Source organism: Mya arenaria, chromosome 2 (genome assembly GCF_026914265.1).
Source record: "Mya arenaria isolate MELC-2E11 chromosome 2, ASM2691426v1".
Taxonomy (NCBI): Eukaryota; Metazoa; Mollusca; class Bivalvia; order Myida; family Myidae; genus Mya; species Mya arenaria.
The window spans coordinates 51,902,364-51,919,141 of NC_069123.1; the positions used below are offsets into that span (position 1 = coordinate 51,902,364).

Consider the following 16,778-nt stretch of genomic DNA (forward strand, 5'->3'; position numbering starts at 1 on the left):
TTCGCTATAATTAGCTATCTTTACCAATTATTTTATCATTAAGCTTTCACTTCATGTCATCTTACTAATACATATTTCACCCAAAAGGCTATGCATACATGGAAGTCATTAATAAGGCTATCTCAGTAAAGGTGGGTTCCCACTGCCGATCAGATCAACTCGATCATCCCGATCACCCAAATTCCCCGATCAGGCCCGACCATGCTCGACTAAAGGCGAATACACGACTTCTTCTCGACCTCTTGTCGATCACACACGATTTCCACACGATTATTCACGACTCCTTCACGACGTCAACCCGACCACCTTTCCGATTTCCGCTCGATCATCCCGACCTTTACACGATCCCTACACGATCTCAACTCGACCTACTGGATCTCTGCTCGATCGGTGTCAGATCTTTCCCCGACCCGATCGTCATAGTCGTACTCGAGCCGCTGATATGGGAGCCTGTCTTCTGTATATAGATGATGTAGGAGCGGGAGGGACAGGCATGGCAAAAACTGGATCTGCTATCTGTTGACCTACATGCCCTGCTGCCTCTTGGGTGGCTAGTCGTCTCTTCTCCTCTTGGCTTTCCTCCGCAAGGTCCAGAGCCAGCCTTGTTGCACGTGTGACAAACACATTCATTCTCTGCTGGTCCATTTGGCGCATCAAATACACCAAAAACTGGCCAGTGTGTGCTGCTGGATCTTGCGCAACTGTGATGGCACCACGCACGGACTCCAACTCGGACGTCAATGAGGACAGTACACGCGCTGCTTTGGGACGGCAACCAGATACTGCTGATGTAGAGGGTGCTGACGAATCGGAGGCGGCGTCATCATCCTCTGTCTCCTCCAAGACAAGTTCCTTTCTCTTCTCCGCAAACTGCAAATATAGAAAGTACACAGAATAAATACAGACTTTTAAGAAGGTGCCCCGATGGCAGAGAGGTTAACGCCTTGGACTGCGAATCCTGTGTCATGTGTTGGCTTGAGTTTGAATCCCGGCTCTGAAATGAACTTTTCAGAAATGTTGTATGGTATTTCTCTTGCACAAGACTTAAAACATAGGTCCACATATGGCCTTGTATAATAGAGATATGGCCTTAGCTGTCGTTAAATCCGAGTCAAACTTAGGCAAAAAAACTGAACTCCCTTTTATACCATTAAAATTTAGAAATAATTTAATGCTTGATTACGTATATTTCTTTTAAGTGTATACACATGATTTATACAGGATTTTTATTACTACATGTACTTACTTTGGATCCCCTCTGAGTTCGCAGCTGTACCAGATAAGGGCGCAAGAATTCAAAGTTGTCCAAAATCCACTGTTGCCTTGCTGTGCGCTCTCCAGCACCAGATCCAGATTTGTTGGTAAGCTTAATTAGTTTCGAATACTGTGTTCTCATATTCGTGTACCAGATTGACGACAGGTCTCCAGGTTTGAGGCCCAACTCTGCCTCTTTCGCGGCCCATGTACTGTTCTTCTTCTCCTTATACTTGAATCCTGCGGATGATTTGTCGAAGAGGAACGAGTTCTCTCTTAACCACGCTACAAGGTCATCTTCTTCATCTTGCGTGAGTGTACGATGTAGTGTCTTCCGGGGCCTGATATCAGTCTGTAAACATTAAAAGTATACTTATGAATAACAAGGAAACTTCCAATTATGTTTGTTATTTTGCGCCTAAAATATTGCCGAAAAAAACATATACATGTAGAGTACTAATTGTAAAAATACATGACAAACATAGCAGTGTGTTATGATAAAATAAACAAATTATGCATTATATCCTTATAAACACTTGACACACAAAATATAAGTCTAATGACAGTTGTTTGTTCGTATTCGAAGGGAAAGCAAAATCAAAAGCTTAGTACCTCTATCTCAGGAGAAGTCGGACGTTCTTCTACTTGCTCTTTTCTGGTTTGCTCGGCAGAAGAGTCAGTAGGGGGTATAGGCGACTCATTACTCTCTTCCTGGGTGGGTTCCACGATTTCAGGCTGAGGCGCAGCAACTGCACATTTACTCGCAATTGTACTGCCTATCGGCCTTTTGCCTTTTCTCGGCATCTTTAGTTTGTAGTAGAAATGGCTTGGCTGAAGATGTTTTAACAGATATTGGTTTGCTAAAGATGTTATATCTTCAGCGTCCAAACAACTTATGAGACACTGGTCAGCACGCTTTTCTTGCTTTAGTCACGTGAGCTCGTGTATGGTCGAACAGTGATCGGGGTTTGATCGTGTGCGGTCGTGTGTGGTCGTGGAGTAGTCGGGTAGCAGTCTTGATAATCTGGACAAGAGATCGAACAGAGATCTACTTAATCGGGATGCGATCGTATATTACTCGAGTAGAAGTCGAGAAGATCGGTTACAGATCGGGTAAAAGATGTCAATCCGACCAAACAAGATCGCTACACGATTGTTTCTCGATTAACTCGATCTTCAACTCGATCAATACACGATCGCTTCCCGAGCTCTTCTCGACCGCTTGGCTACACGATCGCTACACGAATTTTTTTGACATGTCAAAAAAATTCGGGTAGAAAGCCCGAGCGATGCCGACCAAGGTAGACCTCCCCGACCACTCCCGATCAATCATGCCGACCTACCCAGACAAGTACCCGATCGCTTGATCGGGCTTGATCGAGTTGATCTGATCGGCAGTGGGAGCCCAGCTTAAAAGAGTCAACTGGCCAAAGCTCTTAACAATACAGTAAATGATACTTAAATATTCTCTTTATATAAGTCTACTAGGTCAGACTAAAACAATAGAAAACAGGCGCAACACACATTTCAAAGGACAACAAAACAATTATACAAGCCAAACAACTAAGCTCTTGAGGCGTGTCTGATCAGACCTGGCACATTGTAACAAAAATATATTTACCTTCATTCTCTGGAACTGCAGCTGTCTGCTGACGAATCCGGGCTGATCTTTGCACTTGATAGGGTACAAAAAAGAAAACTTGATTTATTTGAGTTTTTTTCTATGTGCAATTGATAGCAAAAGCCAACACACGCATGGCTGGACAATTATCAAGTTCACCAATATGGGCCTTGCTAAACATATGCACATTCATGATTGTTATAGAACAGTAACATTTCTAAATACTAAAAGAGATAAATTGGAGCAATTTTGTTTCTAGGTGGGTTATTCAAGAATAAGACTGCACTGTTGCCAAATTGTCTTAAGTGCGAGTTGCTCCTTGCAGTTTTAATGAAGCAGCTCTCTGCATTACATAAGTAGGCAAACATAATTATTCAAATTCAGTAAAGTAACCAAGAGTTACGCAATCCTAATTTTGCCTCAATTGGACAGAGGCTGAGTACCACTGGCAGGGTTTTATATGCTCTCAAACACCACCATTGACTTGAGGGTGACTGTATAAGCTCTTCATTCAGACTTAACGAAAGTTGAAAAAAAGTGGCAGACATTCGGTCTGACAAGACATATAAAAATCTGTCAGACCGAAAGAAAATCTGTCAGACTGAAACAAAAGGAACAAAAACAAAGTAAAAACATTGCTTTATTCATCAATACAACAGCCTGTTTCTCAATAAAGGCTTTTGAGTAGGTCTCTGATGAAAATCATCAGTATGTCAAAAGTTCATCTAGATATTCGAAACACTCCGCATCAATATCGGGGTTAAAGTCCTGTTTGTCACAAAGAGTGTTAATTCTCCATTTCAAGAGCCCGATGAAAGGACTTTCAATCGCATGATTTACAGAATCCTGTATTATCTCAGTATCAGACAGACAGGTAAAAAAATCTGAGGCGAGGTCTATTGTATCCTGCTGGAGACTTTTTCAGTGTCAGACAGTGTGACAACCTCCTGTGATGCCAATGGTTCTGGTGTAGTCTGTTTGATTATATGCGGGCACATCTAGACTCTGCCTAAAAGTGTAAAATTTATCATGGACAGTGGATGTACAAATAAACTTTTATCAACAATTATTATTTTTTTCTCGAATAAAATGCCTTTCAGAACATGCCAAATATTATATTACAGTAGTGAAGTTAGATTACCAAGCATGTCTTACACTTTAATACCTTATTATGGATTTAGTTTTTTGACAAAATAAATCATTTCTTTTAATTCATAATGATAGAGCTATTTTTTTAAAGATAGAAGTAATAACTGCCTACCAGCAAAGTGTCTATAGCTTTCTTTGGATGGAATGTTAATATTTTTGAGTTTCACCATCACCAGTGCAGGTTATTACTTGCTTTTCTTAGTCAGTAACGAGTCATTTCCTATTTCTTTGCCATTTCACAAAGGAATTATTTCATGACATTTTGTTTCATATTCATTTTCCTTTCAGAGCGTTCATCGATTGATAATTTTCTCTTTTTTTTGACAGGCATTCGTAAAATGTTAGAGAAGCCATGTTGGATGTGCAAATACTTCACTATTATATTTAAGTTATTTGAATTACATGATCAAAACAAAAAAGCTTAACAATATAAGCCTATAATTTTTTAAATATTTTTTTTAATTAGTTATACCTACTTGGCCACAATTGCCTAAGATACAAAAGTTCCAAAATACAATAAATTAATATGGAATAAGTCAATTCTGTTTCCCACTCTGATCTCGCTTGAAAGAGATATATACGTAAACATGTATGAACCCTTTTATTTCCACTGCTTTGATACATTAATGTTAAGTGAGTTTTATCACATTTTGTTGTCTTGCTGCCTTTTAGGCATGAGTGTGTTACAATGTAGATGCTATCATGAATAATATAAAAGTCATCTACCATCCTGTTAACTTCACCGGCATTGGGTTTTCCGCGGCGACCACCGACCTTTGTGGATGTGGCTGGTTGTCAGAAATGACATCCAGGTTCTCAACCTCAGGAGCCTTGCAAAGACATAACATCAAATGTACTAAGAAGGCCATAAATCTGTTTAAAAGGAACACAATATAGCTTGATGTTTTTTGTTTTATTTTACTGCATAATTTTCTGTTACTCATTTGAATGATAAAAACAAAAAAAACGACAATATAAGCCTCAATAATTTGTGTTTAAATTAATTGTGACCTGGTGCAAAAGTGCCAAAATACATAAAAAAATTATAAAATAAATCATACTGGGTTTAAAAAGATGACACATGACCAGAACACTTTGATATTCTTTGATTCGCAGACAACGAATGTTGCCCCCTCCCTCCAAATCCTGAGACTCTACAGCCATCTGAACAAGCATTTGTACCTCGATCAAATCCTGTACCAGATGTATATTTCGGTGTAATTGCTTCAAAATATTGAAATGTTCTCCTTTTTTGCCCAGTTTGTTTCTTATTATCCTTCACAGTCTTGTGTGATTTAATAAGGCTGCGTCATTTACTTTCAACCTTATTCTGACTGAAACTGTACCCAGACTTCTTCATCTTCTGTGTTATTTCTAGCCACACATTTTTCTTAGGTTTCCGCATGTCTTCCAAGTCTGTCTCATGTTCTTTATATAAAGAACTTATTAATAATTATGTTGCCTCTCTAGGCCAAAAAATGTAGATGTTTGACTGTGGCACTGAACTGTTTTCATCCTCAACATCACCTGAATTATTAAAATTCAATACAGATTTGTTTTATATATCATGTATACATGTGTGGATTTTGACAAAGAATTCTTTCATATAACACTCTGAACAGTTACTGTCACCAATGTTTCAAAACTTTTTCAAAACCCAATTGCCATATCTGTACCCTCATTTACTTGTGATGTTTTAAGAAAATTCTTTAGTTTTTGTTCTCTCTGTTGTTGTTTTATTTACACTGGATTTTACAGCTTATAAATAACATTACACATTCGACTGAAGGCTGTACCAGTTAGTTTATACTAATTTATTTTAGCTTGATTATTAAGAAAGCTTGTAGCTTATCGAGTCACTCTCGAGTCCACTTCCTAGAAAAACCAGTACTATGTGTACTGTAGTTAAAAACGCTTCAATTTTTATTTGTTTTTATTATTTGTTCAAAGCGTGTTCTTTTGTTATCAAATGCAAAATCAAGCATTTTCCAAATGATATTTCTAGAAAATAATGGCAGCTCCAGATGTGCAATTGACTCTGGTGTCGACTTCAGTTGTTCAGTTGACTCTCTGGAGTCGGCTCCAGTTGAACTGTCAACTTCAAATGCAATGTTCGGGAATCGGTTTAAAAAGATTGCAGGTTCTGGACTGCGCTGCATTTGCACAGGTGACTGGGGGCGGCTCCAAATGCATCATACCCATGTGATAGTCTGAACACTTAACATTTAACAGGTTTACTATTTAACAATTTTATAACTCAAACTGCTTATATTTATCTCCAATCACAATTTGTTAATGCTTTTTTGGCTTAACTGTCGTCTTTTCTGGTTTGGAAAAGTCAATGGACGCCACCTTGCATAAACTTCGCCTTTCAAATTGTCCACTGCTGCTACAATGACCCTTGTATTTCGGTCCATAGCTGCAATGATCTTTGATGTGGAGGCCTGCGTGGCCTCTTCTATTATCCAGTGGAGAGGCATCAGCCAGCTTCTTTGGCTCAGGGGCATCCTTTGTTGGCAACGCTCTCCGTTTCTTCCCCTGTCTAGGTGTTTGGTCAAGGCCGCAGAGAAGCGAGTCCGCTATGTCCTCAGGACCAGGCATCAGCAAATCACTCAGTCCCTCATCACACAGCGGCGTAGATGGGGTCTGCACTCTCAAACCTGAGGTTGGCACAGCAGGTTCTTGTGACACACAGCTTACATTCTGTTCAGGTCCTATGCTTACCATTGGCTGTGGAAAAGGGGTCATATGTGCCGTGGCCCAAGCATTTAGCATAGCAGGAGGTACAGCAAAACTAGGGTCAAAGTTCTGTTCTATTGGGATGAGCTGTGGTGCTGTGTCGTGAAATGTAGAGAACGTTTGAAATGTCTATAGTTTCAAAAGTTAGTGGAGCGGCAGACGCCTGTACTGTTGAAGCAATACTCGATATTGGCTCGGGAATCAACAAAGAACCCAGACAGCTCTGTCCATAGGAGGCGATAGGCGGTTGGATAGCCTGCAAACTTGGCTTTGGCTCCCCTGGGTAGATGGGACTCCCAGCTTCATGGGCATTGTCCCACACTCTGCAATTACTGGCGCCGCCCTGTCCCGCTCTTTGTATTGCTTCAGGAGGTGTTGTCCCCCTTTCCATCAGCTGCGCCAAATCATCCCTGACGAATATGGGGATATTTGACATAACCCGGTACACTAGGCCCCCTTTTTTCAACCTCGTCAACGTGTCATTTCCTTCATTTAAAAAAAACTGATCCATGTTTTGAAAAGGTTCAGAGCAAGGGTAGCCAACATCTCCACCACATCAGCAAATGGATGGTTGATTCACTGTAACTTTAGAGTCCCCATGCAAATGGATTGACTTTTTATTCATTTTTGGCAACATGTACAGTGTTAAGTCACCATCTGATTCATCACCTTGTTTTTTAGTTGTGTCATTGTAATATTTATATGTACCAGGTATATTGTAATATGTAGTGATCTGTCTGGCCCAAAAAGGATTGCATTATTATTTTGTATCAGAGTTAAAGATTGCAGAATTTAGTACACTGTCCATAATTAATTTGAATTTAATATTTTTATAAAATGAGAACCAGTTTTTCACCATTAAGTAAAATTCCTATGTTGACATCCTTTCAAGCGAGTAGGGGAAGCAAGCACTAAGGGGACATAAGAGTGACAGGCAGGATAAAGACATGGTCAGATTTTACATTCAATGATATTAAATGCCTGGAACAACTCTGGTCCCAGAGATTTTGACTGACCTCTGCTCAAGGAATGAGATTTATAGACAATTACAAATGTACAGTTTTGTTTAAAACTCCTTGTGCCCACTGCCAACATTCAGTCTTGCAAAATTCAGAGAAGCTTAGTTTGAAACTAAAGTTGTAATATTTCATATTCAGAGCTGTGTTTCATTTAAACCAACTTGAACACGTTGAATTGTTAAAAATAATGTATATGATTAAATGGTTTATATTTAAAGCTGCACTCAGATTAAACATTTTGACAACTTTTTTATTTTTTTGTCTTTGAACAAGCTAATTTTTGTGAAAATCCATGGAAACCAGTTATATAAGACTGCTGACAAAACATTTGATCGCATTTTTTTATATTTAAGTTCAAAAATTGATGTTTTATCCATTTTTTTTAAACTGTTAGTAATGGTTTCAGCCATAAAACATTAATTTTCGAACGGAAATATGAAAATCTGCAATATGAGCTTTTGTCGGCAATCTTTTATCATTGGTTTGCAGATATTTACGCAAAATTTTGCTCTTTCCATGACAAAAAAATAAAAAAGTTGTAAAATGGTAAATCTGTGAGAGTTCAGCTTTAAGTGTTTTGTCTGTGATAAATTGTTTTATTATATTGTATTATTATTATTATTGTTATCATTATTATTATTATTGTGAATAAAGAAAAACTGAATTGTATCTGTTTTTAGCTCGACTATTCGAAGAATAAGGAGGGCTATACTACTCGCCCAAACGTCGGTGTCGGCGTCCGGTTTAAGTTTTAGGGCAAGTTGGGATTTTCACTTAAAAGTCCAAAACACTTCATTCAATTGACTTAATACTTCACACAGTCGTTCAGGGCCATCATATAATGAGTTTAGATAACTCCATATTATCCTTTATATAAATTATGGCCCCTGATTGACTATGGAACTTAGGTTAAAGCTTTAGGGCAGGTTGGGATGTTTATTGATAACTTCTATACCCTTCATTCAATTGACTTTACAGAATTGTTCACAATTAGGTTACATAACTCCATAGTATCCTTAATACAAGTTATGGCCCCTGATTGGCTTAGGTTAAAGTTTTAGGGCAGGTTTAAGTTTTAGGGCAAGTTGGGATTTTAATAAAGAAACCTATGTATATACCCTTCATTCAATGCACTTAATACTTCGCACAATTAATGACGACAATCTTACAATAAGGTCACATAACCCTGTTTTAACCCTAAATAAAAATTATGGCTCTTGATTTTTTTTTAGTTTTTCTTTTAATTTCTTAACCACATTTTCATAAAAGGGAAAACATGTTATTTGATTAATGTGCGTCATTGTTTGGACCAAACACTTATATAAAGCATTCCATAGTAAACAAAAACTCAGTGTGACTTTGACCTTAGAGGTAGGGACACAGGTATTGCACGCAACACATCAGCTTGGTATGTGGAAGACATGTGCCAAAATCTGTCCATACATGAGAAAGTTAGGGCCCCGGACACAACCACCTATACTCTATGTCCTTATACGCAGCATTCTATTGTGAATAGACACTGTGACCTTGACTTCAGAGGTTGGGACACGCATCTTGCATGCAACACATGGTCTTGGTACTAAGAATACATGTGGCAAGTTATTTTAAAATCTGTCCATACAAGAGAAAGCTAGGGCTGGGACACGACCGCCTATACTCTATGTCCTTACATACAGCATTCCATAGTATTCAAACACCAAGTGTGACCTTGACCTAAGAGGTAGGGACACATCCTCTTTATATGCCGAACACAAGTTATTTTAAACTCTGTCCATACAAGAGAAAGTTACAGCACTGACACGAGAAGTTGAGCCAGACACACAGATGGCCAGATGGTGTGATTTTAAAAGGTTTTGATTCATACTTGTTTTTCTTTTATGCAGTATGAAAATATGATAATGGGCCGATGTTCAGAACTTTGTTCAAATAAACACTATTGCAGCATCGTTAATTATGTCATATAACTTGTTAAACTTGACTGACTTCAAGCAGAAGTGAGAATATCAAGGTTTGGTTTTGGTTTCATTAGTGGTTGGGCTACAAACTCCTCAAGGCTAAGAACAAAACATTCCCCCACTAACTTTTTTTATGTATGTTAACATTTTGTAACTCTCGACTAGAGAATATAGCTTGTTATTAAATTTGTTGAAGATATTATGCCCATACACAATCTGACCAAATTTTGATGTGATTGGACAAAGGCTGATAAGAAAGACCAATTTTAGGTCATTTCTTTAATGAAAGGGCAATTACTCTTGAGTGACTAAACCGATATGGCTGGCTTGCAATCAAACTTGGTATAAAGGAAAAGTTAATGGAGACTTTTCATGGGATTGCGTTTGAGGCCCTTAGAGACAAAGACAAGGTCACCGTTATTAAAAAAAAGAAAAATGGTTGAAACTGAATAACTTGAGTGAGGGTTGACATATTGTGACCACACCTGGTATGTAGGAAGTTTTATGGAGGACTTTTATGGGATCGCATAAGGGGCCACCAGGGTCAAGGTCACTGTTTAAAATAGAAAACCCCCCAGTTCAAACTGAATCTCACAACGACGGCTGTAGTCCTTCAATCATTGAAAACCTGGTTTCGTCACTTTGCATCATTAATTGTTTATTATGGGCGTCATTTTAGGTTGATGCGATACAAAAACCAATAGCACAACAGAGTGAAGGCCAACGCTTGCCTGTTCGTATTTTTTCAGTCAGACAATAATAATTATTAAAGCCAGAGACACATGCTTTTCTATACGTGTGCATATTATCCCCCCGAAACATTTATTTTACTGTACTAAGTAGCATTTAAATATCTTAAACAATTCTCTAGTTATGGCCAAGGTTAATGTTTTGCACAAAGTCTAAGACAAGAAGAATATCACAATGCCCTGCATATTTTTCCTTGAAAAAAACAGACCAGCTAACAAGGGATGAAAGAAAAGAATAAAACCACTTCAGTATTCTACTATTCTTCAATACAATTAATTCCAAACTCATCCACAAAAATCACATAGCAATTGAAAGTGCTCTCTTTCACATATCGGTCATTGCTTTATTAAAATGGGAAGACAAAAAGTTTTTAATTGTACAAGAGCTTTCCAATACAATGGCTGCCTTTAGTTTGTGAACAAATCAGGTTGTTTTTTTAAATAAAACAACATAGAAAACATTCATATTGTATTCAAATGTTACTTCTGACTGGAAGGGATCAGGATGTTTCCTTGTCTGTATCATCCTCACTCACATAGTCAGGTAGGTCAGTATCATCAGCTTCAACAGATTTAGAGTCACCTTCCATTTCTGACAATTCTTCATTCTCACTAGACTTTAAATCAATTTTCTTCGACCTCCTTAATTTAATATTAGGGTGATATCTCGCTTCACCAGTCCAGGTTTTAAAAATGGAAAGAGCTTTCCCATTTATTAAGTCTGGCACTTCAATACCAACTGTTTCAAATTCATGACATTCTGTTTCCAGTGTCAATTTAATTGCATTTTCTCTGGCAACATGTGAATTTCCTTGTCTATTACCAATAGAGTTTACAATGCTTATCTGCTCTAGCTGGTCATCGAATCTGTTCAGATATCTACTTGTCAGCTCTGCTAGTTCATGTTTAGTGTATGTTGCCTTCTGTGCATCTAAATTCTCCTGAAACCAGACAAGTTTCTGCTGCAGCTGGTCCTGTTTCAAGGTTGTTTCCACCTTTGATTTCATTACCCGCTGCTCTCTGTTCAACTTTTTCCGAAGCACTGTTGCCCTTCTACTGTGTGGATGGACAGCTTTGCTCACCTGAGACTTTGGTGCTTTTGGCATTCTGCTTTTTATGTTAAACTGAAATTGAAAATGATATAAAGTCAGTTTAAATATTTCTTTACATTGACTTTAAAAAACAACAACACTTATTGAACATATGAAGCAAAAATACGCATTTTTCACAAAAAATCAAAATATAAATAACAATATCCAGTTTCACTGTGGTAGTACTGGTAAAGCAGTATCTGGGTGGTATAAAAAAATTAATATATTTATTATTAAAGATTTTTCTTTCTTCTGGCATTAAAAAGTCCATGGAATTAAACCTGACTAAACTGAAAAGTCAGTGTATAAGCATCAAATTTGATAAAGATTGCATAAAGACCTATAAAATCTTGGAGGAAATTGTTCTACAATTTGTCTGAGACTCAGTGTAACATGTACATCAAGTATGTCTGAGTGTAACTGTAGAAGTGTGACATTGTAATAAAATATCCTTCTTTGAAATAAGAAATTTTACATTAAGTATAACTTGCATTACTTTGGTACTTTGATTAACTTCAAGCTAAATGGTTGTAGTTACAATTTTCAAAACTGCTTTATCTTAGAGCTGTTTTAATTCAAACACAGACATTCTTATATTAGGTAATGTGCAAAAAGGAATGTCACAACTATAACAAATTTTAAAAAAGCTATTGCAAGCGTGTCAGAGCCGTAGTCCCCACAGAACTAATACATTTATTGTAGCCCTGGTCTTGTGGCTCCAATATATTAAAGAGCTGCACCTAACATTGTCACATGTCCTTTCACAGCAGCAGTGGACACAACATTGGTGAATGTGTCACCAGCGTAACAAATGATACTCAACAGTATATTAGTGCATAAATTGATATATTGGTAATTTCATAACTGCTTTTAAAGTACACTAAAGAGAATAGCTATATATATATAGACACTAATTTCAGTACAGTGAGAAAAAAATCTCATTAAAACAGACTCATTCTTATTTATGTGTTTTTTTTATTATAATACTGTCATTAATGAATGTATTAAAATGGGATTAAAATCTCTCTGAACCTCTAAAAAAAAAGTGTTAAAACTTGAGCTTATAAGAAACCTTCAAAAGTGCCTGTATAGTATTTCAAGTCATTGTTCATCCACGAATTAATCTTTATTTATGAAATACAAAAATGTGCATCTGTACTAGTAAATGGTTGCCGGACAATTCGGCACCAAACAAATTCGGCATACATACCTTTTCGGCACTAAGTTAATTCGGCACCGCCAATTCGGCACCATCCGACTGGATATCAAGATAATTTGGCACCGTTTTATTTCATTTTTTTGCTCATGTATTAAAGCATTAAGGGTTTAAATGTTTTTCAAGAAAAATAATTATTCCCCGAAATATTTATAGAGCAACTTTATTTTTTATTTTGTTTTCAATTCTTATTTCTGTATTCATTTTCATTGATCATGATCGCATATCGGAAATCCGACTTTTGGCGATGTTATGTGACGTATGGGATCGACTCATTCGGAGCTCCTCGGCCATTTTTGCAAAAACAACCTCGGATGTATTTGGACGGTTTACATACTCAGAAAGTGGTACGTTTAAGTCCGCTGCAAATAGATCGCGTAGTAATCTTATATGGCAGTTAAACTTTATGACTTAACTCTTGGGAATCTTAATTATGTTTGCAATAAAACACTTAACTGGCTATCAATTTAAACTTGGATCAATAAAAACAACTCGTAAACACTACATTTTATTAATGATATTATTAAAAAAATTACGAACTACTTCAACTTATGTACCGGCATACATCCGAGGTTGTTTTCGATAAAATGGCCGAGGAGTTCCGAATGGGATCGACTAACTACCGCAAAGGCTAATAATCAGCGAAAGTTTTTATAGTCATTTCGCTTTCAAATACCTTTTCGCTATTTAGTCGTCTCAAAATATGTCGGTCATTCGGACCGTCATTTTCGGAAGATCTGCCGGACCTGTACAAAATTTGCCGGACATGTACGGCGGACCGGCACATTTCGGGAAGACTGATATCATGTGAACAAAAAACAAAAAACATGAACAGTGCCTTGAAGGTAAATTTTTTCTTTTTATATGTTAAATGAAACTTTTTGTTGTATAATAGATCTGTACAATAAAGTCAAACAAAGATGTCATTTTCAAGTAGCCACGCCCCCCCCCCCCAAGGCCCAGAAAAGAGGATATTTTGACTTTTAGTCCAGCCAATCCTTGGTAAAACCCCGCCCTGCGGAGACAAGCTACTGGTCAAATCCCAGCCAAAATTCCCCCGCACCCCGAGGTAAGGCCCATTCACCACTATTTTCAGCGCAAAAACAAAACCACCGCCTTCACTCGGCATTGCGGGGCCACCTGGTAGGTAAAAACATGGCCCGTTTCTCTCTACATCCCCTATATACCCCCCGGACCAGGGGGGCCTTGGTTACAATTAACTGGTGCATAATGCTTGTTTAAGGAACTTTTTTAAATATTTGGATATTCATTTTACTCCCTAAATGCCACAAGTCAACTGATTCACACCAATGGTAATATATTCTTCAACTGTAACTCCACAGTATTTAACACTGCACTGTTAAATAAAAATTACACATAAATTCTTATATATGCATGATTTTAATATGAGCATCTATACTTTTGTAGTGCTTTTAATAGTCACTGAAACTCGCACTGGCAAAACATAAGGCATCTGGCACATTGTTTGTGTCTAAAATGTTGATTAATATCATTTTGGGTAAAAATATTGAGACAAACAACACATCTGAAGAAATTAAATGTCTTTGATAATGATATACAAGAAAAGATACGAGGTATGTAACTCAAAACTTACCAGATTTCACAGTAGAGTCATTTTTTTTTAGTTTCTTAATCAACATACAAACAATCCATTTTAAAATGGGTGGCATGAAAAGAGGAGCCATTAATGCCCATTAAAAATGGTATGCGATATGTTGGTATAACTTTATTGCCTTTAGACAAACAAGCCAAATCCAATGTCACATTCTCGTCTTTTTCTGTAGTCGGAAACTGTACAGCAAATTCAAATTCTCAATGTATCCACGTGTCTACAGGTCTACACACAGAAATATTTAAGCGATTTATCCTTTGGTATAAAGAAAATACAATTCCGTTCCAAAATATCACAAAATGACAAACGCCCTGATTTTATGAACAACAGTGTCAGTCTTCAAACTAATTCCACTTTAAAATTTCTTAAAAGTGAGCCATTTTCCTAACAAGCGCTTAGATGCTGATAATAAGCAAGTTTCAAGTTTTATTTTCATCATGGCATATAATATGCATGTGAAATCACAAAACAATGAAACAATTTTCAGTTGAAACAATAAGCAAGAAGCGCCGGCTTCCGCCATCTTGGAAATTGTGCGCGATAATTTTTTTGTTGTTGTGATATTAGCATTAGGTTAAATAACACTAAATTTTATTTTCTATCGGAGATCGAAGAAACGGCCGGCGGAAAAAATAAAAATAAAGTTAGGAATTTGAATCTTTTTCTTTTTTGGGTTGTAATATTTAGGTACAGCGCTCCCGTAAAACGAAAAATAAAGAAAACTCTGGCCTTACTGAAAAAAAAACGATACTTGATACTCATATTGGATGATCAAATGTTTTTTGAAAGGTAGATTAAATCATTAATTGAAATAAACGAACCATATAACGAATGCAAGTGAGAACAGTTGAGTTAAAGATAATTTGAATTTTGTGCCGAATTGACTATGCTTTATGGTGCCGAGTTGACGGGGTGCCGAATGTGTTGGTGCCAAATTGACTATGCCGAATTCGTTTGGTGCCGAATTGTCCAGTTACCCTGGTAAATATACACAGAGGCTTGAAAGTATGATTCAGATCCAAACAAACTGATTTTACCCAACTGAGGCCACTGGTAGACTAAAATAATAGATGTGTGTCACAGGGTGAGAAAAGTGTGCAGCCAGACTGGGGCTCGAACTCAGGACCCCTCGCTATCAGGGTGAGTGCTTTACCGACTGAGCTACCGGACCGCTAACACACCTCCTCACCACATGTGTAGGTGACATTCTTCCCCTCAAACTGGAAATTCGTCCTCAAATTTGAGGAACACCAGTGCTAAGGAATGCACATAATTATCACTGAGGGCGCATTATGCTGCCAAACAGTGCTGCCACGGACCTACGTTGGGCGCCAAATGTCACAGGGTGAGAAAAGTGTGCAGCCAGACCGGGGCTCGAACCCGGGACCCCTCGCTATCATGGCGAGTGCTTTACGTTTACCGACTGAGCTACCGGACCGCTTACACACCTTCTCACCACATCTGTAGGTATCGGTACCGTGACATATGTAATACAGGACTCTTTCAATCCCTAACGTCTTAACGGGTTTGTGAACAACTATTTAAAGTAAGCCAGGGTCAGCTGTTGGGATCTGCATCATACTTTCAAGTCTCTAATCAAATCAAATCAAATTTTATTTTCAGTTGGTATGACATAAACAGAGAAAACATTATCTATGAATAGCTAAGGCCTAAAAAAAAAAAAATGTCAGTTTCGGGTAACCTGACCCTACCTATAAAAATGCGCCGACTATTTTTTTCCGTTTCTGAGCAAAAAAATATTCGTTAGCGAATAGAGAGTTACAAGGGGTGGATAAATGCGTATTGGACGATCAGAATTATTGTTTATATGATAAAACAAAGTCAGGCAATGACAGTAATGTAGGAAAGACTGCCATATGCAAGGAAACACTCTGAACTTACGACAAAAAAAAATCCCTACCTACCCTACCTAAAAATTTTGGGAAGGTTACCCTAAACAAACAATTTTTTTTTTGGCCTAATGACCGACTCTGTGTACATATACAGTGTCGCTGCTGAAATGTTTTATTATTGGGTTCAAGTTGATCTTCTAATAACGCTTTTACTTGAAGTTGAACTTCAAGTAAAAGCGTTATTAGAAGATAGAAAATCATCCGACATACATAAAATAAAACTAAATATCTTCGAGCTTTACCGTTTATGAAAAATATGTAGATGCCAAAAGTCCTCGAGTAAGTTGTTTCCAGTATTTTAAATGTATATAAAAATAACATCAATGTTCATGCCATGGGGGATTCATGACAAAGTTGTATACAGGGGACGAAACTTTTGGACTATTTTTTTATACAAGGGACGTAATGAACTAGTCACGTGGTTTGGGCTTCATGTTGC

General features: G+C 37.5%; 2 protein-coding genes across 3 annotated transcripts; both read right to left on the reverse strand.

Annotated features, from left to right (window-relative positions):
• Positions 1 to 352: 352 nt before the first annotated feature.
• Positions 353 to 2,810, reverse strand: LOC128242552 (uncharacterized). The gene is made up of 3 exons (XM_052959746.1): positions 1,867 to 2,810; positions 1,247 to 1,606; positions 353 to 870 (listed from the first exon to the last, which is right to left on the reverse strand). The coding sequence occupies exons 1-3, from the start codon at positions 2,056 to 2,058 to the stop codon at positions 418 to 420; spliced, it is 1,005 nt and encodes a 334-aa protein (XP_052815706.1). The 5' UTR covers positions 2,059 to 2,810; the 3' UTR covers positions 353 to 417.
• Positions 2,811 to 10,754: 7,944 nt separating this feature from the next.
• LOC128221159 (translation machinery-associated protein 16-like) lies at positions 10,755 to 16,697 on the reverse strand. 2 transcript variants are annotated; one of them, XM_052929627.1, is made up of 2 exons: positions 16,582 to 16,697; positions 10,755 to 11,610 (listed from the first exon to the last, which is right to left on the reverse strand). In XM_052929627.1, the coding sequence occupies exon 2, from the start codon at positions 11,590 to 11,592 to the stop codon at positions 10,987 to 10,989; it is 606 nt and encodes a 201-aa protein (XP_052785587.1). In that variant the 5' UTR covers positions 11,593 to 11,610; positions 16,582 to 16,697; the 3' UTR covers positions 10,755 to 10,986. The 2 variants fall into 2 exon arrangements, with proteins under 2 accessions (XP_052785587.1, XP_052785596.1); XM_052929636.1 differs by lacking the exon at positions 16,582 to 16,697 and adding an exon at positions 12,650 to 12,763.
• Positions 16,698 to 16,778: the final 81 nt, after the last annotated feature.

Excerpts from the sequence above, each read along its gene's own strand:
- LOC128242552 (XM_052959746.1), bottom strand. The coding sequence starts at position 2,058 with ATGCCGAGAAAAGGCAAAAGGCCGATAGGCAGTACAATTGCGAGTAAA. Across the intron at positions 1,607-1,866 it reads CGACTTCTCCTGAGATAGAG|ACTGATATCAGGCCCCGGAA; the intron begins GTACTAAGCTTT and ends TAATGTTTACAG. Across the intron at positions 871-1,246 it reads GAACTCAGAGGGGATCCAAA|TTTGCGGAGAAGAGAAAGGA; the intron begins GTAAGTACATGT and ends CTATATTTGCAG.
- LOC128221159 (XM_052929627.1), bottom strand. The coding sequence starts at position 11,592 with ATGCCAAAAGCACCAAAGTCTCAGGTGAGCAAAGCTGTCCATCCACAC.